Source organism: Cibotium barometz, chromosome 12, assembly GCF_041138505.1.
Source record: "Cibotium barometz isolate CiBa-2024 chromosome 12, ASM4113850v1, whole genome shotgun sequence".
NCBI classification, from domain to species: Eukaryota; Viridiplantae; Streptophyta; class Polypodiopsida; order Cyatheales; family Cibotiaceae; genus Cibotium; species Cibotium barometz.
The window spans coordinates 53,550,165-53,575,178 of record NC_141057.1 but is presented as its reverse complement, the minus strand read 5'-3'; the positions used below and the strand labels follow the sequence as shown (position 1 = coordinate 53,575,178).

Genomic DNA, 25,014 nt, shown 5'->3' with positions numbered 1-25,014 from the left:
GTAACCTGTCACTACCTTATATGATGTTCGATAGGCCCATAGGGCTGCTGTCAGCTTATGTTCCCAGTTTGTTTGACTTGCTTCCAAGGTTTTCGTTAGATAGTACACAAAATCTTGTTTGTAATCTCTACTTGACCATTGGCCTATGGATAATAAGGTGATGATTTTTAATGGATCAGAAAGAATCCTGCAAGTAAATGATCAATCACCTCATTGATAAAATGTGAGCCGCGATCACTCACCAATTCTAATGGATAGCTGAACCTCGAGATGATTTGCTCGTATAAAAATTTTGCAGTTGTTTGTACATTAGCTCTCCTTGAGGCTCTATTTCACCTAAATATCTCTTTTTTTTAACTATTAACCTTGTCCTTAGTCAACTCTTCACCTTATGTGAGTATTTACTCATTTTTGGGAGATTTTTCTTTTATTCTTCTATTTATCTCCTCCTTACATTTGGATGAATCTTAGTGGTCCATAGGAACCTTAATTTAAAATTTCGAAAAAATCTTCACCCCCATGATAATGCCTCTTGAACAGATTATACTTAATTTCTAATGCACCTTCTGAAAATCTTTTTGAACTTCTGTTTCAGGGGAACTTATTTTAATAAGATGAGATATTTTTCTATCCAAAAATATTTAAAAATTTAATTACCACCCTCTAGAAGGTTTTCTCTCTCTAGGCCAAAACTGGTAGAAACAAGATCTTATATATTTCTGAAGAGGGATTTGATTACAGGGGAAGATGTTGGACATCTTGAGAGGCTGGGGAGGAATCTTACAGGAAAGGTACATCCCTATGGTCGAGTTTGCCTATGGTGTACTACTGAGCATATGGTTCTGGCAATGGCAAGAATATGTTTGGTAGGAGTTGGATTAAAACCCATATTCCCTCAAACTTTGATAGTTTGAAGGACACATACTTGTGGTGCCACATAGTTAGGAGTCTCTGAGAGAGGTATGATATTCCCTAGGTATGAGGATTACCAGATCTTGAAAAGTATGGGCATGATGTTGCAGCTTGTAGATATTTATCTCGGCGATTATAGGTTTCCAATTCCATGAGGAGTTGGAGGATTGAAGGATGGTTCTATTTTTTTGTCTTGTTCCCATGGTCATATGCTGGAGGAACATCAACTTCAGTTGAGCTAGTTCTGTTAAGACATTCACTGGCTTAGCTCAGAACTAATCCTGAGGAGAGCAACTAGATAAAGATAGATCAAGACAAGAGATTAGGAGCATGTGTTGACTCATGGATGTTGTGGTGTTACTATCGGCAAGTATATGAAAGCATAGAACCTATCGTGGTGGTGGTTGAAGCACATGAAGGGGATTATTGTCTCCTCGACCTGGCCAGTCCATGGGGAATTTTCCAGCCTATAAAAGGTAAATTTTCTCATCAATGTGGACCATTCAGTCTTGCAATGGACTGGGTCTAGACTTAGCCTTAGAATTAGGGTTTATACCTTTCCATGATGGAAGGCAACCATGGGCTGCAAGATTGGTGTACCTTTTTATATTGTACTTTATGATATATCTCTAAACACCCTCAGGAGTCGGCACTACAAACTCCAAACCACCCCAACCACACACCTTTTGAGATTACCCCAGTGGAGTCAACACAGCCCAGTCGACTACATAGCCGAGACCCTTCCCCCATGCTGTCCTATGTCCCTTCCCCCATGCCTTCAGGAGGCCCTCCTGCCTTGCAGAGCCGTCGGCGTACTCCCGTGCAGTCGAGACTTGGTTCTCCAGCAGCTACAGGTGGCCAGCGTAGTAGCTGGACATGACATAGTAGCAGGCGTAGTAGCAGGGAGAGCGGTGGGGGATGCATGGCACAGTGCTTTGGGAGGGGTGGTGGTGGGATGAGAATGATTCAGATGATCAAGACGTGCCTCCGGGTGATGGTACGATCTACTATGACATCACTCAGATAGGAGGCATCTTGATGGATGCACAGGGGAAGGACATCATGGCCTTCATGCGCTCTGTAATTGCAACAATTACAGAGATTGCTTTATTCACTACAATGATCAACCAAAGAGGTTAGCTAATGAGACCCTCGCTGCTGTTCGCTCTAGGTATCCTAACCCCCCCAATGTTCAGTTCACAGATAAATGGGCCAAGTCAAAGATTGTTTCGATACTTAGCAATAAAAGATCTTCGCTTAAGAGGCATGCACTAGCAGAGCTTGCCAGGCTCCAGGGAGATCAACCACCAAGGGGCCCGCCCCACACCGCTCACAAGCGTGAGTGGAAGAAAGCAATGAAGTCAGCGAAGGAGGAACCCTGTCTAAAGCACGTGGAGGCACGAAGGATCCAAATGGAGCGATATGGAAGCGTGCATTTTGGAGCAGGGGGTGTTGAATCATGGGAGGCCCAGTTTGTAAGTATCGATCTCAAATTATATTGTTTATGTAGTTTATTAGGAGGTTGTTTCTTTGTACTAACCCCTCCGCAAATTGTGTCATCTTGTAGCTTGATATCGTGGGCAGGTACCTACTCCTGTCGAGACAACCTAGCACCACCACCATCGCAAAGGAGATACATGGAGGCACTTCTATAATGACGGGTTGATTGCTGATGAGGAGCATTATATCCAGGCTACTGGAGAGTCCCCCGAGGTATTTGAAAGTAATTAAATAATATCAATATTATAAATAAAGATTTAAGTTTTCATACATTGATATATGTTGTCCCTTGTTTATAGGACCCTGCACAAGAAGATGAGGGTGAAGACGAGGAAGAAGGAGGCGGAGAAGGGAGCACAGAAGGGAGCAAGGAGTAGTGCTAGCTACTCTTTTTTGTACTTAGCCACTGGCTTGGCTTCGTGCCTCTTGTATATACACTCCTCTTATTTTTTGTACTTGAAGCCACATGACGTGGCTTAGCTTCGTGCTATATGTACATACAAGCACTTTTTGAGCTATCAATTAATGCCTTGTAACTAAACGTTTCGGAGTTGTAATGTTTTATTTGGAATTGTAATTAATGTTGGCTATAGACGTGCTTTGCAAGAGCGCCAATTAAAATGTGATTGGTTGTAAGAATTGAATTACACAATGTGGAAATGGGATTCCTGTAACTACATAGCATACACAACATACACAGCATTCTGTTAAAGCACACAAAATTTAAAAAATATTCTAGAGCACGTCTATAAACGCGTTTGTCTGTTCAAAATATGTCTATTTGAGCGTCTATAAACGCGTCTACTCTACGTCTGGTTTGCATGTATAAACGCGTCTATACATGCATCTATTTGCGCGTTTGTTTGTTTTTTAAATTTCTCCCCGATCGTCTATTTGCACGTCTATATGCGCATATATAGGCTCGTTTATAGGCGTGTCTATTTGTTACCTTTTAAACGCGCCTTTAGATGTGGGTCTCTAAATGCACTAATAGACGTGGAAATAGACGCGCTCGTAAGTTTTTTTTTAAGTTGAGTAAACGTGTTGTGTGCGCGTCTGTAGGTGCTTTGTCTTGTTGTGAAAGTGACACTTTTCCCATACATAAAAATTATGGCTACCTTCACCTTAGGCATGCTAACATCCAAAATAAACATCATGCCATTTCAATAATCCTTTACAACTAAGCGGCACTGATTTTTGAAGTCTTCCACAAAGAATCCTTGCGGATTGGACCTCACACTTTTGCAAACCTTGCTTAACCATCTGTCCCAACAAAAACTAACTTTTTTATAATATTAGGAGCATGAAGTACATCTTTCACGTACTTTATTTTACCTTCCTACATAAATAATAGCACTTTCCTAACATGCACAATGGTGCAATATCATCACCCATTTCCACATACCTTGGTCTCATTTTTTACATATCTCAAAACCACTTACCATGACTGGTCATGTATTTAGAGATGTCAGAATCCACATAACAAATATTTCCCAATCTTGATACATCTATTGTAGAGCTAAGCATGTGCTACACCATAAACAACCTGCTAACTTATGTCTCATTACCCTATTTACTTGATAATGCATAGTTTTATTGCTACAACTTTTCACTTTTGATATCATTCTGATTTTTATAATATTCCTTTGTAATGTGCGGTGGTTTGCCACACAGTAATAGCACTCCATGTAAATAGTAATCCATGCTATTTTCATTTTGATTGCTTTGCAAGCCACCTCGACCTCTCTAGCTCCCCTTGCCTCTAGAGTGGTCTCTCCCACCTATGTAAGGCTAATTTTCTTATTTTTCCTATTACCCCTAGCTTTAATTTCTAAATAAATCACTCTATTGCATTCTTTAGATAACGACCTACCTCTACGTGTATATGAGTAGAAGGCCTGCTCTCATGTGAATTTTGGGAGAATAAATCTCCCCCAAGATTTATCTCCTCACACAGATGAGGAGAGGAATGAGTTTCTAAAAATCATAAAGTTCTCTTGAACTCCAATGAAGGTCTAAAACTGATTGTATTCCTTGCCAAGACCATTCAAGGTCATCGATACCACACATCATCATCATCTATTTAGTGCTCCAATAGAAGTAAGAGCATCTGCAAGCCCATTAACTTTCACCAGAGTAATCATTTATACTTAGATTTCATTTGGTCACATTGTAAAGCTCTTGCTTTCGCTATATCTTTTGAGCTTGAGTGTTTATAATATATATCTTCATCACCAGGGTGTTCTTAGGTTGTGCATCCTATCAATGCACAATGATGGAGTCTATCACACTGATAGACAACCAGTACAACATCTTTTTGGCTCTGTCATGCCAAGATTTATATGCCTGGACTTGTTGTGGGTTGGGATTTTTTCTAGCTCCTTTTTCATCACATGTGATGAACTCCCAATATCCTTTTCCCATAAGGAAATTGATCATCCCAAACTTCCATGGTTGCAAGTTATTCTTGTCCAACTTCTTGATAAGCTATCAATCATCTCTTCACCTACAACCAACGAAATACTGGCAACAAAGTTATCTATATACAACTTGCATCACTGCTCAATCTGCAGTAGTAGCACTTCTGCTTACTCAATCAATCACATCAAATGATACGAATACATGTACATACATCCACCAACACTTGTAATACTTAGAACATGTTGCAAGTACCAAATTCACACTAATGCTTTGTAAAAACTTCGAGAAAAAACACTCCCGAAACATCACTTTTCATAGTACTTGCAGAAATCTTGCAGTGTCCAAATGGGGCCCAAAATGTAACTGTCGAAATGTAAAGCTCTAATACACCAAAGTGGTTGTCATATAGCTTATAAACCACTATCAACGTATCACTTATAATCTCACCAACCATGCCAGAGGCATAAATATGAAAGCTATCCACCCAGGTAGGTCATCATTGTTTGCAATACTAGTTAAGCTCGGTATCGCAAGAATATTAGAAACTTCATAGGTTAACATGGTTTCACTCGCATGACCTATCATTTATCTAAGTCAATTTTGACATTTACCAATACAACATTAATTCCCTATATTTGCAATAGAGAATACTTGTGAGCTCTCCCTCTTCTCTACTCTTTCTTGCTTGTATTATGTTAGATCTTTGCATACCTTGATGTTTGCTTAGATAGGATTGAGTGTAGGATTCTCCCTCTCTTGAGCTTTTTCTCTACTACAACCTTTTGCGATAGAGCACCACAATGAAGGCTATCTCCTCTTTAAGTCAATTTTGACATTTACCAATACAACATTAATTCCCTATACTTGCAATAGAGAATACTTGTGAGCTCTCCCTCTTCTCTACTCTTTCTTGCTTGTATTATATTAGATCTTTGCATACCTTGATGCTTGCTTAGATAGGATTGAGTTTAGGATTCTCCCTCTCTTGAGATTTTTCTCTACTACAACCTTTTGCGATAGAGCACCACAATGAAGGCTATCTCCCCTTTGCTTCCATCTATATGGAGAGGAAGCTCTACCTTCACCCCTTTAGCAAAGGAAGCATTCGGTGTGATAATGGAGTGAGGACGTAATGGATGAGCTAGTGCACCTACATCAAGAAGTTGCATTTGTGACTCTAAGGACAAGACCAAATAACACTTAATTTGGCAAAGGCTAAGGTAAGCTGTCATCTTGGCCACATTACCAAAATTTGAGATGCAATATTTAATTAGATTTAAGAAAAGAAAGAGTCCTAAGACCTTAAAAATACGTAAGCAATTATTTTTCTTTTGGATGGCCATCAAGTGTATCACATGACTTGACCTCAGAATGTAAGCTAACATCATGCATCACACTTAATAATTACAATGAATTTAAGTTAAGAGAGCATTACATGACTTGACCTCAAAATGTAAGCTGAGGTCATGCATCACACTTATAATACTTATAATGAATTTAAGTTAAAGAGGCCAAAAGGAATTGAATTTCAGTTAAAAAGGCCAGAAAGAAATTGGGGAACGTCTACTTGGCCAAAAGGAATTTAAGTTAAAGAGGCCAAAAGGGAATTGAATTTAAGTTAAAGAGGCCAAAAGGGAATTGGGGAACATCTCCTTGTCAAAAAAACATATTAGATTGGTGATTAAATGAATGATGCTTCTCCATCACGCAATCACCCATCCACCCAAGCCTCAAATTTGAGGGGTGGTCTTGTTAGGGTAGAATTTTAATTGCATTTCTTTGCTTTCATCTTAGAGGGAAAAATATTGTAGGACTTTTGAAAATTAAGTTTTTCTTTCGAAGGGTAAAATTTGCTCTTCCCCTTATGTAAAGGGTATGCCTCGAGGGCTAAGAAGCCTTAAAATTTGAGGGATGTAGAGGACTTGGAAGAAAAAGGTTGATTCACTTTAGCCTAGAGCCGCGCCTCTACTTTGAAAAATCTATACTTTTTTGGATTTCTTTTATAAAAGAATATAAATTAAATGATTATTTAAAATTTCCCATCCTTTCCTCTTCGCCCTAGGTGAGAAGGATTCATGTGAAGTTCAGTTGAAGAGTTTTTTGAACGTTGATCATACCCAGTGATGCTATTCCTTCTTTTTTTTCCCCAATGCAAAGGATATAGCACAGTTTTGTTCTTTTTTTTGGCATTCGAAACTCTTGAGGGCAACACTTTGATTGCATACCAACCTTGTGACCGTTCTGTGGAGTGGACTCAAGAACGGAGTCTTTTTTAACACTTGTCTTCTCTCTTTGCACGGACAGCATATTCCAAGCGTAAGCATGGCAGTTGTGGTGGACCATGGGAGGATAAAACGTTCATGTGTCAAGGAAAAAGAGCGCCTAGGATGATGTTTGGTGAAAAGAGGCCCTACTCTAAAGACGAATAAAAGCTCCGAAGGACGTGTGTGATTGGACGGCCGAGACACTGTGTGCCCCCCGGGACGGCCGCTCCTATGTAAGGTGTAAAAGCCGTCCATGGTTGGCGCATACTAAACACAGCAAATTTGCTCACGAAGAGGAAAGCGCCGTTTACAGCATTATCTATCGCTAGATGCTTGCATCATTAAGCTTGCATTAAACTTACCCTAAGCTTAAGAAAGCATAAGATTGCTGTGTGTACCCTAAATCAAACGAAACCTTAAGAAAGCATAAGATGGCTGTGTATACCCTAAATCAAACGAAACGGCAATGCGACCCTGTCAAATCAGTGCAGAAAAAAGATTAGCGTTTCTCCATGAAAAGAAATTGTGAGGCATCATTGCAAGGTTCTTTGGAAAGATGCTGAGATGCATTATCAAAACCCTAAATCAATGATGCTTAATGGCTAGAGATGGAACCCTATTTTCCCTCAGAATCTAGCATGTGGAGAAGAAAAAAGAAGCATAAACGTTTTGGATTAAGGCCACTAATCATGATTAATTCAGATTTTCCCCCATTGTGGTCTTGTCCCTCAAATTTTGGAGCGGTTGTCCCAATTTTTGGTCCACACTCACCCCCAAAACATTAATCAATTCAAAAATCCAAGAGAATTCCAGCATTCCACACTCCCCATGCCCCATTTCTTGATTAAGAAATCAATCAAAATCAAGAAAATAAAGAAAATTTCCAAGAAAATCAAGAAAATGTAGAAATTTTTAAAAAATTTCAGAAAGCTTAGATCAAATACAAGGCTCTGATACCACTATAATGATAGAGAGAGAAAGAGATTGCACTCATGATGGAGTACTACATGCACTCAAGGGAGTACTACCATAGTCATAGAAGCATGAAGCTCCAAGAAGTATGATTTAATTAGTCAAAAAGTGAGTAATGCCCCTAGTTACAATATTCACTTATATACTTGCTCACCTTTTTACACTCATTAATGTTGGGCCTCCATATTTGCCCAGCCATATCCATGCCCATGGGATCCCTTTGAGTCTAATTCCAAGCCCCCTTCATTACAACATAATAGGGTCTTCTTCCTTCCCCCAAGAGGATGCCTCAATATGAGACAATGACTCCCATGTCTGCTGCCTGTAGCTCTGACACAACTACCCACCAAATGTGTTACTCCAAAATCAAAGAGAAAAAGAGATTGAATTATACTTACCTATGTATCGCTTCCTTGCTTTCCTTTTTCGAGCTCTTCACACGAATTGGTGCTTTGATACCATGAGAAGAATGTGGGGAAGAAAATGACGAGCTCCTTGTGTAAGCAAACACACACAAATAAGAGTAGACAAGCACACAAGAGAGATGGATGGCTGAATTTTCTTCTATTCTTTTCTCTTCTCTACAAACATGAACTAAAGAGTACATACTATAAGGGGAAGCAATCTCCTAATATAACTTATAAAGGTTAGTTCATAGTGCTAACCCGACCGACTATATGGAGATGGCAGTATAACTATGCCAGAGCTCTAATACACCAAAGTGGTTGTCATATAGCTTATAAACCACTGGCAGCATATTACCTATAATCTCACCAACCATACCAGTGGCATAAATATGAAAGCTATCACCCAGGTGGGTCATTATTATCTCCGCAATACTAGCTAAGCTTAGTATCTCAAGAATATTAGCCACTTCGTAGGTCAACATGGTTTCACTCGCCTGACCTATCATTTATTTATAAGTCAATTTTGACATTTGCCAATACAACATTCATTCCCTATACTTGCAACAATAGAGAATACTTGTGAGCTCTCCCTCTTCTCTACTCTTGCTTGCTTGTATTATGTTAGATCTTTCCATACTTGATGCTTGCTTAGATAGGATTAAGTGTAGGCTTCTCGCTCTCTTGAGCTTTTTCTCTACAATCTTTTGCAATAGAGCACCACAATGAAGGCTATCTCCTCTTTGCTTCCATCTACAGAGAGAAATCTCTACCTTCACCCCTTTAGCAAAGGAAGCATTCGGTGTGACAATGGAGTGAGGACGTGATGGATGAGCTAGTGCACTTATATCAAGAAGTTGCATTTGTGACTCTAAGGGCAAGACCAAGTAACACTTGATTTGGCAAAGGCTAAGGTAAGCTGTCGTCTTGACCACATTACCAAAATTTGAGATGTAATTTATTATATTAAATTTAAGAAAAGAAAGAGGCCTAAGACCTTAAAAAATACGTAAGTAAATATTTATCTTTTGGATGGCCATAAAGTGTATTACATGACTTGACCTCAAAATGTAAGCTAACGTCATGCATCACACTTAATAATTACAATGAATTTAAGTTAAGAGAGTATTACATGACTTGACCTCAAAAGGTAAGCTAAGGTCATGCATTACACTTGTAATAATTACAATGAATTTAAGTTAAGAGAGTATTACATGACTTGACCTCAAAAGGTAAGCTAAGGTCATGCATCACACTTGTAATACTTACAATGAATTTAAATAAAAGGAATCGAATTTCACTTAAAAAAGGCCAGAAAGAAATTGGGGAACGTCTACTTGGCCAAAAGGAATTGAATTTAAGTTAAAGAGGCCAAAAGGAAGTTGGGGAACATCTCCTTGTCAAAAAACATATTAGCTTGGTGATTAAATGAACGATGCTTCTCCATCACGCAATCACCCATCCACCCAAGCCTCAAATTTGATGGGTGGTCTTGTTATCTCATTTGAAGGGTAGAATTTTAATCACATTTCTTTGCTTTCATCTTAGAGGGAAAAATTGTAGGACTTTTCAAAATTAAGCTTTTCTTTTGAAGGGTAAAATTTGTTCTTCCCCTTATATAAACGGTATGCCTCAAGGGCTCTAAAGCCTTAAAATTTGAGGCATGTATCTATGCTTGTATCTTGTAAACTACATTATATTGATTGCATCATCATGTAGCTGTCATAGTAAGTTGGAAAAATAGTACAAAGAGAACTTTTTGAATCCATTCTTAAAAAGAATTGATTGGATGTGTAAGTAGAAAAAATTGGTCACAAATAAGGAGAAACTAGTAGAAACATGTATATTTAGTAAATAATATGGAAATAGGATGTTCCAAGAAGGCTCTTGCCGCATGTGTGTTTTGGAAAAACAAAACTACAATAAACTTTTGTTCCAAGAAGGCTGAATTTTCTTCTATTCTTTTCTCTTCTCTACAAACATGAATTAGAGCTCTGGCATAGTTATACTGCCATCTCCATATAGTCGGTCGGGTTAGCACTATGAACTAACCTTTATAAGTTATATTAGGAGATTGCTTCCCCTTATAGTATGTACACCAAAGTGGTTGTCATGTAGCTTATAAACCACTGGCGGCATATTACCTATAATCTCACTAACCATGCCAATGGCATAAATATGAAAGCTATCACCCAGGTGGGTCATCATTGTCTCCGCATTACTAGTTAAGCTTAGTATCTCAAGAATATTAGCCACTTCGTAGGTCAACATCGTTTCACTCGCCTGACCTATCATTTATTTATAAGTCAATTTTGACATTTGCCAATACAACATTTATTCCCTATACTTGCAATAGAGAATACTTGTGAGCTCTCCCTCTTCTCTACTCTTGCTTGCTTGTATTATGTTAGATCTTTCCATACTTGATGCTTGCTTAGATAGGATTAAGTATAGGCTTCTCCCTCTCTTGAGCTTTTTCTCTACAACCTTTTGCAATAGAGCACCGCAATGAAGGCTATCTCCTCTTTGCTTCCATCTACGGAGAGAAATCTCTACCTTCACCCCTTTAGCAAAGAAAGCATTCGGTGTGACAATGGGTGAGGACGTGATGGATGAGCTAGTGCACCTACATCAAGAAGTTGCATTTGTGATTCTAAGAGCAAGACCAAGTAACGCTTGATTTGGCAAAGGCTAAGGTAAGTTGTCGTCTTGACCACATTACCAAAATTTGAGATGTAATTTATTATATTAGATTTAAGAAAAGAAAGAGGCCTAAGACCTTAAAAAATACGTAAGTAAATATTTGTCTTTTGGATGGCCATAAAGTGTATTACATGACTTGACCTCAAAATGTAAGCTAACGTCATGCATCACACTTAATAATTACAATGAATTTAAGTTAAGAGAGTATTACATGACTTGACCTCAAAAGGTAAGCTAAGGTCATGCATCACACTTGTAATACTTACAATGAATTTAAGTTAAAGAGGCCAAAAGGAAGTTGGGGAACATCTCCTTGTCAAAAAACATATTAGCTTGGTGATTAAATGAATGATGCTTCTCCATCACGCAATCACCCATCCACCCAAGCCTCAAATTTGATGGGTGGTCTTGTTATCTCATTTGAAGGGTAGAATTTTAATCACATTTCTTTGCTTTCATCTTAGAGGGAAAAATTGTAGGACTTTTCAAAATTAAGTTTTCCTTTTGAAGGGTAAAATTTGTTCTTCCCCTTATATAAAGGGTATGCCTCAAGGGCTCCGAAGCCTTAAAATTTGAAGCATGTATCCATGCTTGTATCTTGTAAACTACATTATATTAATTGCATCATCATGTAACGGTCATAGTAAGTTGGAAAACTAGTACAAAGAGAACTTTTTGAATCCATTCTTAAAAAGAATTGATTGGATGTGTAAGTAGAAAAAACTGGTCACAAATAAGGAGAAACTAGTAGAAACATGCATATTCAGTAAATAATATGGAAATAGGATGTGCTCTTGCAATGTGTGTTTTGGAAAAACAAAACTACAGTACACTTTTCTTTCGTCAACAAGGGTTGAGATTTGGATTTCGGGATTTATTTGGTTTGAGCCCACATGAGTAAGAAGGACTAGTGAATTATTTGGTTTGAGCCCACATGATTAAGAAGGACTAGGGTGGTACACAATGACTTTAGGTGAACCTTATCACTCACGAATCTTTGAAAAAAGACAATGGATTTCTTTTATAAAATAAGATAAATTAAATGTTTATTTAAAATTTTCATTTCATCTTCATCCTTTCCCCTTCACTCTTGGTGAGAAGGATTCAAGTAAAGTTCAGTTAAAGATTTTTTTGAACGTTGATCGTACCCATTGATACTATTCCTTCTTTTTTCCCCAATGTAAAGGATATAGCACAATTTTGTTCTTTCTTTGGCATTCTAAGCTTTTAGATAAGGTTTCCCCCATAAAACTCCTGAGGGCAACACTTTGATTGCACACCAACTTTGTGACATTTAACTACCATTGTGTGGAGTCGACTCAAGTACGGAGCCTTTTTTTTTGGAATCAATAATAATTATATATATTAACTAAAAACTGCATAAAACCAAGTCAGAACTACACTATCCATATTTGCAACTCCTTAACGGAGTCTTCTTACACTTGTCTTCTCTCTTTGGACGTCTTCTCTCTTTGCAAGGCACGACAACATATTCCAAGCGTAAGCATGGTAGTTGTGGACCATGGGACGATAAAACGTTCATGTGTGCCACATATACCCAACGTGATGTTTTCGAGAGCACCTAGGATGATGTTTAGGGTGAAGGAAAAAGGCCACCCTATTAAAGACGAATAAAGGCTCCTATTATGTAGGTATAGAAGGTTGAAACCACGTCCATGGTCGGCGTATAATATCAAGTCAGGGACAGTTGGACACGTCTACAAGGTAGTACCTCCTTCACAGGAGAGAAGGCTCAAGCACACATGGGCAGATCGGTCGAAAAGCCTTTGATTGAAGAGCCCAGCTATGCTGAGCTTCAAAGTGCGGGATGCTGTACTCGCCATTGCATGTTTTCCACGGGCAGGAAGGTGTGTAGGTGGTAGCTAAGCGCCCCCTTCTTCTTAATGGAGATTTGTCTTCGTTTAATTTGGCTAACTTTGAGCGCCTGCTCGTTTGATGTCTGCACCACTGTGCAGGTAGCTGCCGAGACGTTGGGCACCTTCTTTCTCATGATGAGTGCCTGCGGGTCCATAATGGCCGGGTGGGACGTCATGGGCCAAGCCCTTGCAGTGGCTTTCTCGCTCGTAATGGTCATCTCCTCTCTCGGCCATGTCTCGGGCGCCCATCTCAACCCTGCCATTAGCGTAGCCTTTGCGGCAACCAAGCTGTTCCCTTGGTCGCAGGTACTCCATTGGCTCTATGGAGCCTAGCTGCTGTCATGTCCCAGTATAGCATCCCAATTACAGGAGACATAAACCCCAGCAAATTATGGTCGCCTACTAACTAATCTTGACGTCCGGTTGTGTATATTCTAGTAGGTACCTTGGTATTTTGGAGGGCAGCTCGTGGGGGGCACTTCCGCGATGTTGCTGGCCAAGCTTCTGTACAACGCGGGGAAAGGCGCCGCATTGACAGAGCCCGCTAGTGGCCGATGGGCTCAAGCCTTCGGGATGGAGGTGGTGCTGACATTTGGGCTCTCCTTCTTGGCCACTGCAATCAACACACAGCCAAATCTCGTGAGTTCAACTTAGCTCTGCCAAATTTATCAGCTATTAAAGGAGAGGAGAGATGGCGCGAGTCTTTTAAAGTCATAACCATGAGGGATTTTCCCATGTAGAGCTCGATGTCTAAACCTGTGAGAGAGAGAGAGAGAGAGAGAGAGAGAGAGAGAGAGAGAAACAACATTGCACTGGTGCAGCGTGCTGTTCTAGCTTTTGTTTTTGAGTGTTAGTAAAACATATTTGTACGTTATGGGCGTGAAAAAGATACATGGTCGTGCCCATGGGCTTGTTTGTCTGTTTGCTCAATCACCAGATTCCATCTGCTTCTCGAGTTAGTTGGGATTTTAAAACCCAAGTCCCATGGGCATCTTGGAAGAAGGTACAAATCATTTAACGGCCGTAAAGCTATGGTTGCCAAGTTGTTACTGCTATCGTGGCAACTCGTTGCAAATCTCACAAAAAGATAGGCAACCACCAAAATAGAGAATGTTTTGCTTGATTACTACATGCGTGGAAGCGTGCTCCATGTTTCTTCTTTCTTTGCTATCATTACATCCACGAACAAATTATAATGGCCTTTAGAAAACATAGATGAATAGACATCATTGTGTGCACATGTTTCTTCTTATACCTATGCCATCGCTAGGTCTTTCAACATGGTCTTGGTGAAGACCTTCAATGGTTCCTAGAGCGTCACTCACTTATATGTGATGTCAATCAAGGTTTGCATTCTTGGCACCCTCAATCTTCTCATCTTTCCCTTCACCCTCCTTCCTTTGTCCTCTTTCTTTTCCTTGTACACACATGTGGGAGCGAGAACTACATTATAGGTAGAATGTATCCACCCTACTTCTATGTTTATCCTCTTTCTTTTCCTTGCACGTACATGTGTGGGAGCGAGAACTACATTATAGGTAGAATGTATCCACCCTACTTCTATGTTTATCCTCTTTCTTTTCCTCGCACGTACATGTGGGTGCGAGAACTAGAAATTATAGGTAGAATGTCTCCACACTACTTCTCTCTTTTTGTGCTTTATGAGAAGATTTCCTTTCAAGATTCAAGGGCAGTTCAAGAACCCAATCACACAATATTTGACTCTTTTTAGATTTGGACCTAGAACCTTGAATTTTCATCATGATTACGTCAGATGTTTGTGTGTGTGTGTGTGTGTGAGAGAGAGAGAGAGAGAGAGAGAGAGAGAGAAGAGGTTTGTGCCATTTATTGATTGGAAAAGAGCAGTAAGGGCAAGCACGCATCAATAAAGTTTGTGTTTATCTTATATAATACTAGAGTAATATGTAATTTTACCTAGCTTCTTTTGAAGGAGTCTTGAAGTTAAACACCTATATATATGTATTACATATTACCATAAATTGTTTACATGTGGGCATGCCTTTTTGGTGTCCACTTTTATCTTGAAAGCAACCTCTAAAAGTAAAACATACGTTTCGTTAGATTTAGAGAAAAATGCTTTCTAGCAACATTAAAGCCTTAACATAGCCTTGTAGTTGAGTTTAAGAAACAGACACCAATGTTTATAATGATAGGGTCATGATAGGTATAACCATATTAAACAATCTGTTGAGTATTTTTTACCATAGGGTATAGCACAACAACTTATAGCATTGATGTAAGTGTTTTGATCCCAAACATAAAGATGATTGAGGATTTCTTTGATGGCAACCAATGAGGTGTCGAGCCTCTAGAAAGGCAACTTTTAATGTGATCAAATCTCAAACATACAAGAGGAGTTACTAAATAGATAACATCATAATAATACTAAATGTGATCAATCACAAACAAAGAAGAGGAGTTACTAAATAGTTAAGAACATAATAATAACATCTCAAAATTCACCTCATAGAAGTCAAAGAAATATACACCATCTAAATACTAGATTTTGAACAGAATCCTTATTTAAATATTAAATGGAAACTATTTAAAATTACAAGAGTTAAAGGAAACTATGTAAATTACATGATTGATGACATGTAAACAACATATCCAATGAGATTAGTGCTATCCATTGAAAATAATTTATGACATGTATATATATTATTGGAAATTGAGTCTATCTAAAAGGTCATGAACATGTTAAGGATAGTAGAAGATCAACTTAGATAATTGGTTATTATGATGAGACTTAAATAATGGACTTCATTTTGATTTTCCAAATCTTGTCATAACTTATAGTAGAAGATCAACTTAGATAATTGGTTATTATGATGAGACTTAAATAATGGACTTCATTTTGATTTTCCAAATCTTGTCATAACTTATGTATTATTGATCCCAAATTTCTCCTCTCTCCTCTCTCCTCCCTTCGCTCTCTTCTCTCTCCTCTCTCCTCTCTCCTCTCTTTGCTCTCTTCTCTCTCCTCTCTTCTTTGATCTCTCTCTCCTCTCTCCTCTCTCCTCTCTCTTCTCTCTTCTCTCTTCTCTCTCCTCTCTTTGTTGATCTCTCTCCTCTCTCTTCTCTCTTTTCTCACTCTTCTCTTCTCTCCTCTCTCTTCTCTCTTTTCTCTCTCTCTCTCTTTCTTCCCTTTCTCTCTCTCTCTTCTCACTCTTTTCTTCTTCTTCTTCTTCTTCTTCTTCTTCTCTCTCTCTCTTCCCTCTCCCTCTCTTCTCTTCTCTCTTCGCTCTTCTCTCTCTTTCTCTCTTCTCTCTTCTCTCTTTCTTATCTCTTCTCTTCTCTCTTCTCTCCTCTCTCTTTCTTCTCTCTTCTCTCTTCTCTTCCCTTCTCTCTTCTCTCCTTTCTCTCTCTTCTCGCCCCTCGCTTCTCTTATGTCTTCTCTCTCTTCTCCCTTCTCTCTTTTGTTTTCTCTCTTGTCTCTCTCCTCTCTCCTCTCTCTTCTCTCTTCCCTCTTCTCCCTCTTCTCTTCTCTCTCTCTCTCTCTCTCTCTCTTTTCTCTTCTCTTCTCCCCTCTCTTCTCTCTTCCCTCTTCTCTCTCTTCTCTTCTCTTCTCTCTCTCTTCTCCTATCTCTTCTCTCTTTCCTCTCTCTCTCTCTCTCTCTCTCTCAAACACACACACAAAAGTTCGAGAAGCTTACCAAGGTAGTAAGTGGGCACTCGGTCTATTGTGAAGGGAAAGCTACGATTGAAAACTTTCACACACCTAAATCAAAGTCATGGGATAGTAATAGTTTATCTTTATAACTTTTTTTCACAAACATGTTACTCTGTTAAGACCTTTAGGTCTTCATGATGATGTATTTTGTCTCATATGCCTTCATGGCATTTCGTAGAGCCTAATATGACTTTCTTTCTTCAATGGTGGGAGAAAGAGGAGAGAAGAGAGATGCTAATATGGTTGGCTGGGACTAGAATCTCTTGCTTTCTTCTCTCTATCTCTGTCTCTCCTCTCTCTTTTCTCCTCTTTTCTCTCTCTCTCTCTCTCTCTCTCTCTTCTCTCCTCTGTCTCTCCTTTTCCCTCGCCTCTCTCTTCTCTTCTCTCTCTTCTCCCTTCTCCCTTTTCTCACTCTTCTCTTCTCTTTCCTCCCTTCTCTCTTCTCTCCTCCCTTCTCTCACTCTTTTCTTCTCTCTCTCTTTTCTCTCCTCTCCCTTCTCCCTTCTCTCCCTCCTGTGTCTTCTCTCCCTCTTCTTTTCTTTCTTCTCTCTCTTCTTTCTTCTCGCTTCTCTCTCTTTTATCTTCTCACTCTCTTTCTCTACTCTCTCTGTTGTCTTTCTCTCTTCTCTCTTCTCTCTCTCTTCTCCCTTCTCTGTTCTCTCTCGTCTTCTCTCTTCTCCTCTCTCTCCTTTCTCTCTTGTCTGTCTCTCTTCTGTGTCCTCTCTCCTCTCCTCTCTCTCCTCTCTTCTCTGATCTCGCTCTCTTCTCTCTTCTCTCTCCTCTCTTATCTCACTCTTCTCTTCTCTTCTCTTCTCTTCTCTCTCTCTCCTCTTCTCGCTCTCTTCTCTCTCTCTCTCTCTCTCTCTCCTTTCTTTCTCCTCTCTCCTCTCTTCTTTGATCTCGCTCTCTTCTCTCTCCTCTCTTATCTCACTCTTCTCTTCTCTTCTCTCTCTCTCTCGCTCTCTCTCTCTTCTCTCTTCTCTCTTCCCCTTTCTTCTTCTTCTTCTTCTTCTTCTTCTTCTTCTCTCTCTCTCTCTCTCTCTCTCTTCTCTCTTCTCTCTCTCCTATCTTTTGGATCTCCTCTTCTCTCCTCTTCTCTCTTCTCTGTTCTCTCTTCTCTCTCTCTCTCTCTCTCTCTCTCCTGTCTACTGGATCTTCTCTCTTCTCTCTCTTCTCTCTCTTCACTCGCTCTTCTCTCATGTCTCTCTCCTCTCCTCTCCTTTCTCTTCTCTCTCTCTCCTATATCTTTTCTCTTCTCTTTGTGTTCTTCCCTTGCTTCTCTCTCTCTCTCTCTCTCTCTCTCTCTCTCTCTCTCTCTGTGGGGGCGATGGCTGGCTGGGATCGAAATCTCTTTCTCTCTCTTCTCTCTTCTCGTCTCTTTCTCTGTTCTCTCTTCCCTTCCCTTGCTTCTCTATCTCTTCTCTCTTTTCTCTCTTCTCCTCTCGCTCTCTTCTCTCTCTTCTCCTCTCGCTCTCTTTTCTCTCTTCTCTCTGTCTTTTGTCTCTCTCTTCTCTCTCTCTCGCTCTCTCCTCTCTCTCTCTCTCTCTCTCTCTCTCTCTCGCGCTCTCTCTCTCTCTCTCTCATCTCTCTCAGGTGGTGGTCGCTTGGGGTTGAGAAGGTGCTGTAGGGCAAAGGAGCTTTCGACAAAGTAGGGAGGTGAGAGGCTACCAACGTGGATCCACAGACATTGATATGACTTTCCTCTTTCTTTCTTTCTCCGAGGGTGGCTGGTTGGGACCGAAATCTCTTTCTCTCTTCTCTCTTCTCTTCTCTTCTCTCTTCCCTCCTCTTCTCTCTCTCTCTCTCTCTCTTCTCTCTCTCTCTCTCTCTGTCTTCTCTCTCTTTTCTCGCTTCTCTCCTCTCTGTTCCCTCACTCCTCTCCTCTCTCTGTCTCTTCTCCTCTCTTCTCTCACTCCTTTTCTCTCTCTTCTCTCTTCTCTCTTCTCTCTTCTCACTCTTCTCTCCTCTCTCCTCTCTCCTCTCTCCTCTCTCTTGTCTTTCTCTCTTCTCTCTTTTCCTTGCTCTCTCCTCTCCTCTCTCTTCTTGCTTCTCTCTCCTCTCTTCTCTCTCTTCTCTCTTCTCTGATCTCTCTCTTTTATCTCTTTTCTCTCTCTTCTGTCTCCTCTCATCCCACTCTTCTCTTCTATTTTCTCTTTTCTCTCTCCTATCTCTCTTCTCTCCCTTGTCTCCCTCTATCTCCTCTCTCTCTCTCTCTCTTTCTCTCTCTTATCTTCTCTCTCTTCTCTCCTCTCTTTCTCTTTTGCTTCTCTCTTCTCTCTTCTCTCTCTTCACTCACTTTTCTCTCATTTCTCTCTCTCTCTCTCTCTCTCTCTCTCTCTCTCTCTCTCTCTCTTTCTCTCTCTTCTCTCTTCTCTCTCTGCTCTTCCCTTGCTTCTCTCCTCTCTCTCTTTGGTGGTGGTTGTGGGCTGGGATTGGAATCTCTCTTCTCTCTTCTTCTCCTCTTCTCTCTCTCTCTCTCTCTCTCTCTCTCTCTCTCTCTCCTCTCTTCTCTGATCTCTCTCTTGTCATTCTCTCTCTTCTCCACTCTCTTTTGTTCTCTCTCTCTCTCTCTCTCTCTCTCTCTCTCTCTCTCTCTCTCTCTCGTCGCTTTCCTCTCCTCTCTCTCTCTCTCTCTCTCTCTTCTCTCTCTTTCTTCTTTCTCCTCTCTCTTCTTTTCTTTCTCTCCGGTGGTGGCCGGCTAGGACCGAAAAGGTGTTGCAGGCAAAGGAGCTTCTGGCAAAGTGGGGCGCTGATGAGAGGCTACCATGTGGATGAAATGGAATCTCTACCATGTGGCAGCTTCCTTATAAGATATTAAAAGAAAAGAAAAGAAAAGATAAAAGATGAAGAAGGAGGAGTTACTAAATAAAGGCCTCATAAGAGGCACTCGTATTAGTATGTTAAGATGAAGTGATACGTGGTACAGATTGTTGATTTTGTAGTAGTTGTGGGACCTAGGTGATATTAACAGTGTGGGTGACACTAGCAATGTGGATAATGGCAGCGGGGCAATGACGACGACGACAACATGGACGTTGGAATGTTGTGTTATGCATTGGAACTGGAGAGCAGGTGGACCGTGATGGTGGCAAGGTTGCTTTTTGATGGGTGTCATACCGTTTTTGGTCGTAAAATACTACTACTTATTTTGAGGGCGTTCAAAAAATACTATAAATGATAAAAATTGGGTATTATTTCTACTAAACCGTTCATTTTGCCCCGTTAAAAATCATCATTGCACGGTGGTGGTGCACACTTCTCCTTTTGCGTGCATGACTTGCTCCCAATAGAAAGCAAAGTTGGAGATCAAATTCGGTCTCTATAATGAAATCCCACCACTTTTGTCCCTAGCAAGATGATTTCCTACATTTACTTGTCCCCATCAAGATCGCTTCTTTCTATAGAGGTCTTTTAGAAAGAGCAAGGAAATGTGTGTGTGTGTGTGTGTGTGTGTGTGTGTGTGCGAGAGAGAGAGAGAGAGAGAGAGAGAGAGAGAGAGAGAGAGAGAGAGAGGTCTATGCAATCCTCTACATCTACGCACATATAGAGAAAGAGAGAGGGAGGAGAGTAGTGACCAATGCACTTGTGCCATATGTCAATGTGTGCAGGTGACACTTTTCCCATACATAAATATGGCTACCTTTAGCTGCTTTCATTTTCTACATATCTTGAAACCACCCACCATGACTGGTCATGTGATTAGAAGTGTCAGAATCCATATAAAAATATCTCCCAATCTTAACATATTTCCCATTCTTGACATATCTCTATCATAGAGCTGAGCATGTGCTACGTCACAAACAACCTGCTAAGTTCTGTCTCATCACCCTGTTTTGTTTACTTGATGATGCATAATTGTCTTGCTATAACTTTTCACTTTTGATATCATTCTACTTTATATAATATTCCTTTGTAATGTGCCCTGGTTCGCCATAGTAATAGCACTCCATGTAAATAGTAATCCATGCTATTTGCATTTTGATTTCTTTGCTAGCCATCTCAACCTCTCTGGCTCTCCCTACCTCTAGAGTGGTTTGTTCCACATGTATGAGGTTGATTTTCTTATTGTTGCTATTATCCCTAGCTTTAATTTCCAAATCAATCACTACTCCATTCTTTAGATGACGACTTGCCTCTACCTCTACCCCTGTATATATGAGTAGAAGGCATGCTCATGTGAATTTTTGGAGAATAAACCTTCCCCAAGATTTATCTTCTCATAGATGAGGAGAGAAATCAGTTCCTAAAAGTCATAAAGTTTTCTTGAACGTTAATGGAGGTTTAAAATTGATTGTTTTCCTTGCGAAGGTCATTCAAGGTCATCGGTACCACATCATCATCATCTATTTAGGGATCCAATAGAAGTAAGAGCATCTGCAAGCCCTTTAACTTTCACTGAGTGACCATTTATACTCAGCTTTCCTTTGGTCAAATTATGCAGCTCTTGCTTTAGCTACATCTTTTGAGCTTGAGTATTTATAATGTATATCTTCATCACCAAGGTGTTCTTAGCTTGTGCATCGTGTAAATGAGTCTATCACACAACTAGTACAACATCTTTTTGGCTCTTTCAGGCCATGATTTATATGCCTGGACTAGCTATGGGTTGGGATTTTTTCTAGCTCCTTTTTCATCACATGCGATGAACTCCCAATATCCTTTTCCCATAAGAAAATCGATCATCTCGAAATTCCATGCTTGGAAGTTATTCTTCTTCAACTTCTTGCTCAAAATTTATGATAAGCTATCAATCATCTCTTCACCTACAACCAACGAAATGCTTGCAATAGAATCATCTATATACAACTCACAACATTGCTCAATCTACAATGATCTCACTAGCGACACTTTTGCTTACTCAAACAGTCACATCAAATGACTAGAATACATGTACATACATCCACCAACACTTGTAATGCTTAGAACATGTGCACAAACTTTCTACGTGCACCAAATTCACACTACTGCTTTGTAAAAGCCACAATTCGAGGCAAAAATACTCCCGAAATATTACTTTTCATAATGCTTGCAGAAATCTTGTAGTGTCTAAACGGGGCCCAAAATGTAACCGTTCGAAATGCAAAAAAAATCAGTTAATGTAGTTAGCTACACATAACAGAGTCTTCTTTCTTCACCCAAGAGGATGCCTTAATCTGAGACAGTGACTTCCCTGTCTGCTGCTTGTAGCTCTCACAGCTACCCACCAAACGTGTTGCTCCAAAATCAAAGAGGAAAAGAGATGGAATGATCCTTACCTATGTACCGGTCCCTTCCTTGCTTGCCTTTTGAGCTCTTCACACAAATCCATGCTCTGATACCATGAGAAAAGAGGAAAGAAGATGACCTTGAGCTCTTTGTGTAAGCAAACACACACACGTAAGAGTAGACAAGCACACAAGACAGATGTGGCTGAATTTTCTTGTATTCTTTTCTCTTCTCTACAAACATAAACTAAAGAGATAAGAGTACATACTATAAGGGGAAGAAATCTCCTAATACGACTTACGAAGGTCAGTCCATAGTGTGAACTCAACTATATCAGCTGTTGGCACTATAACTATGCCATAGCTCTAATACACTAAATTGGATCTCACATAGCTTATAAACCATTGGTGGCATACCACTTATAAACTCACCAACCATGCGAGTGGCATAAATGAGAAAGCTATCACCCAAGTGGCTCATCATTGTCTGTAGCACTAGTTAAGCTCAGTATATTTAGAATATTAGCTTCATAGGTTACCAAAAAAAACACAAGCAAGTGCTTTTATGAGCGTGCAAGATGTACAAAAATATAGCAAGCATTAATATAAAGTCTTGGGCCTACTAAAAGTATAAAATACTATTTGGTATGTACAAAGATATGAGACCTTAGCCTTACGAAAAATGTAGATGTCTAAATATGAAACTATAAAAGGTGTTCATATGTCTTCCAAAATTTCTCATAGTGGTCCAACACATGTTCCACCCGTGATTAACACATAATTCGCACTCATTCTTCGTTTATATTCAAAATAATAAGAGTCAGTACATATAGTTGATTAAACACATTAATCTTGACTATATCATACCAGCGCATATAGTTGATTAAACACATTAATCTTGGTAGACATCTTATCAGTGAAAATCTTGATTAAACACATTAATAAGAGGTTACGACTAACATTCCCTCTTGCTCGGGTTGCAATTGACCTCAATTGCATGGATGATATGAGTGGATGAGATTTTGGTAAGAATGGAAAATACTTTTATGGCATCTATTTGCCATCTTCAATAGGATATTTGACATAAGTCTTGCGCATGGATGTAGTGATAGTCTCACGGTCAATGATAAACTGAGGTATAATATATTATTGTAATATTAGTAGATATTTTCTTGTGCTTAATTTATTCTTTTATTTTATTATCATTTAATAATAATAATAATTATTATTATTATCATTATTTGAAGCGTACGAGATGAAACAAGGAGAGGAACCATGCATGCACCATGACATGGATTCTCTTAATTTCTTTAAAAGTATAAAATGGATTTTAACATTCGGTGCCTAAGGATTACTATTCATAGGAGTAATATGTATGAGAAAATCTAGAGGTGGTCTTCTTTTAGAGGAATGTATTCTCTAGTAACTCATGAGTCATTGTTGAGATGTCATAAGAACTCTTTCGAAAGCGGTGAAATCTTAACTTTTGGTAAATGCCTTCACTCACTTTTTTCCACATAACTAAGACATTCTTCTTATCGTATAATGATTTTGTGTATTCATGATTATATTAAGGAAATATTAACTATAGTTACCTTATAGTGCATATTTTTTTGAGTGTGCAGGATGGAGTTGAAGCTGCAGTTGCAGTTGCATTGACTGTGGCTATGAATATGTTGCTAGGAGGGTATGCGTTGTTATCTCTCCACCTTCCAACTAGAAAATTTACAATAAAAAAAAACATGAATATAATTGATCTCATGTCCCTAAAAAATCCTTCTCTATATGCCATAAACCACACTAAGTATGAATATGCTGCTAGGAGGATATGAATTGTTATGTCTCCACCTTCTAACTAGAAAATGCATACTTAAAAAAATGTGGAATTAATTGATCTCATGTCCTGAAAAAATCCATTTCTATGTGCCATAAACCACTCTAATAACTAGAAATGATTTTTTATATATAGGAGATTGCTACATGCGACCTATACTTTTAGAATTTAATAGAATAGGGATAACACGATACTTTACACTTTTAGAATTTAATGTAAGTAGGAATAACATGATACTTTACATGTAATTGCAGGGAAGTTTCTGGAGCTTCAATGAATCCAGTGAGATCTTTAGCTCCAGCTATCGTACAAAGTAACTTTAAAGGAATTTGGATATACTTATTAGCACCCATGGTTGGAGCTATTATGGGTGCTTTTTCTTACAAGTTGATTCAAATAGATTCTCTTTATACGAAGAAAGTATCACAATGCATGTAAAGAAAAGACCTTGAAGCTTTTATAGTCCTCTACATTATTTACATAGGTATGGATAGGCAAACATTGGACCCTAATGTGCGATAGAGTAGTCTAGATAACCACAATGCATGGAACTTTACACATAGTTAGTAGTACCCATTATTGTGGAATATGCCTATAATGGTTTGTAAAGTAAACATAGAGTAGTAAAAATGTTTCATGAGCTTGTATACATTCTGACTTGTTTTGTCAAGTGTTTGTCCTATCTTAATTTGTTATGATGTAAATGTTCAAAAGCTCACAAAAATGCATCAATTATAAAATCATGATGGATTGTGCGGTATATACCCATCTTTCCTTTATTGATTGAAAAAACAAAAAGCCACTTCCAAGGATAATCATGGATTGAGGTTGGGCATAATAGCCCAATGTAGCCTATGGGTAGAGCTTTAGGCTAACATCCATGGAATGAATCTTGACTCACTTCCAAAAAACCACTTACAAGGACAATCACCAATTGGGGTTGGGGAGAATATCCTAGCGGTAGAGCTCTAGGATTTTTATCCATGGGACAAGCGTTCGAATCTTGACTCAATCCTCCATTCCACTTAAGAAAAGGGTGGAATAAAGAGTTTATTGGGTAAAGTCATGGCAATACGTTTAAATAAAGGACAATCATTGATTACATAATAATTTTTGTAGCATCTATTTGTGAATATGATCATTAATTTAGTCTTACCTTTAAAACTTTCAAATTTTGCAATAGAGAAAGGAAATCCATATTTGTAAACTTTTATGAGTGATGATAAAAA

At 39.2% G+C, this 25,014-nt stretch overlaps 1 protein-coding gene across 2 annotated transcripts; it reads left to right on the top strand.

The window, feature by feature from the left end:
- Positions 1-12,815: 12,815 nt before the first annotated feature.
- Positions 12,816-24,436, top strand: LOC147633583 (aquaporin NIP6-1-like). Of its 2 annotated transcripts, none has more exons than XM_086806700.1 (5): positions 12,816-13,044; positions 13,153-13,359; positions 13,495-13,692; positions 23,577-23,638; positions 24,040-24,436. In XM_086806700.1, exons 1-5 carry the CDS (start codon positions 12,940-12,942, stop codon positions 24,221-24,223), a joined length of 756 nt encoding a protein of 251 aa, XP_086662826.1. In that variant the 5' UTR covers positions 12,816-12,939; the 3' UTR covers positions 24,224-24,436. The 2 variants fall into 2 exon arrangements, with proteins under 2 accessions (XP_086662826.1, XP_086662827.1); XM_086806701.1 differs by having other exon boundaries at positions 12,920-13,052.
- The last annotated feature ends 578 nt before the right edge of the window (positions 24,437-25,014 follow it).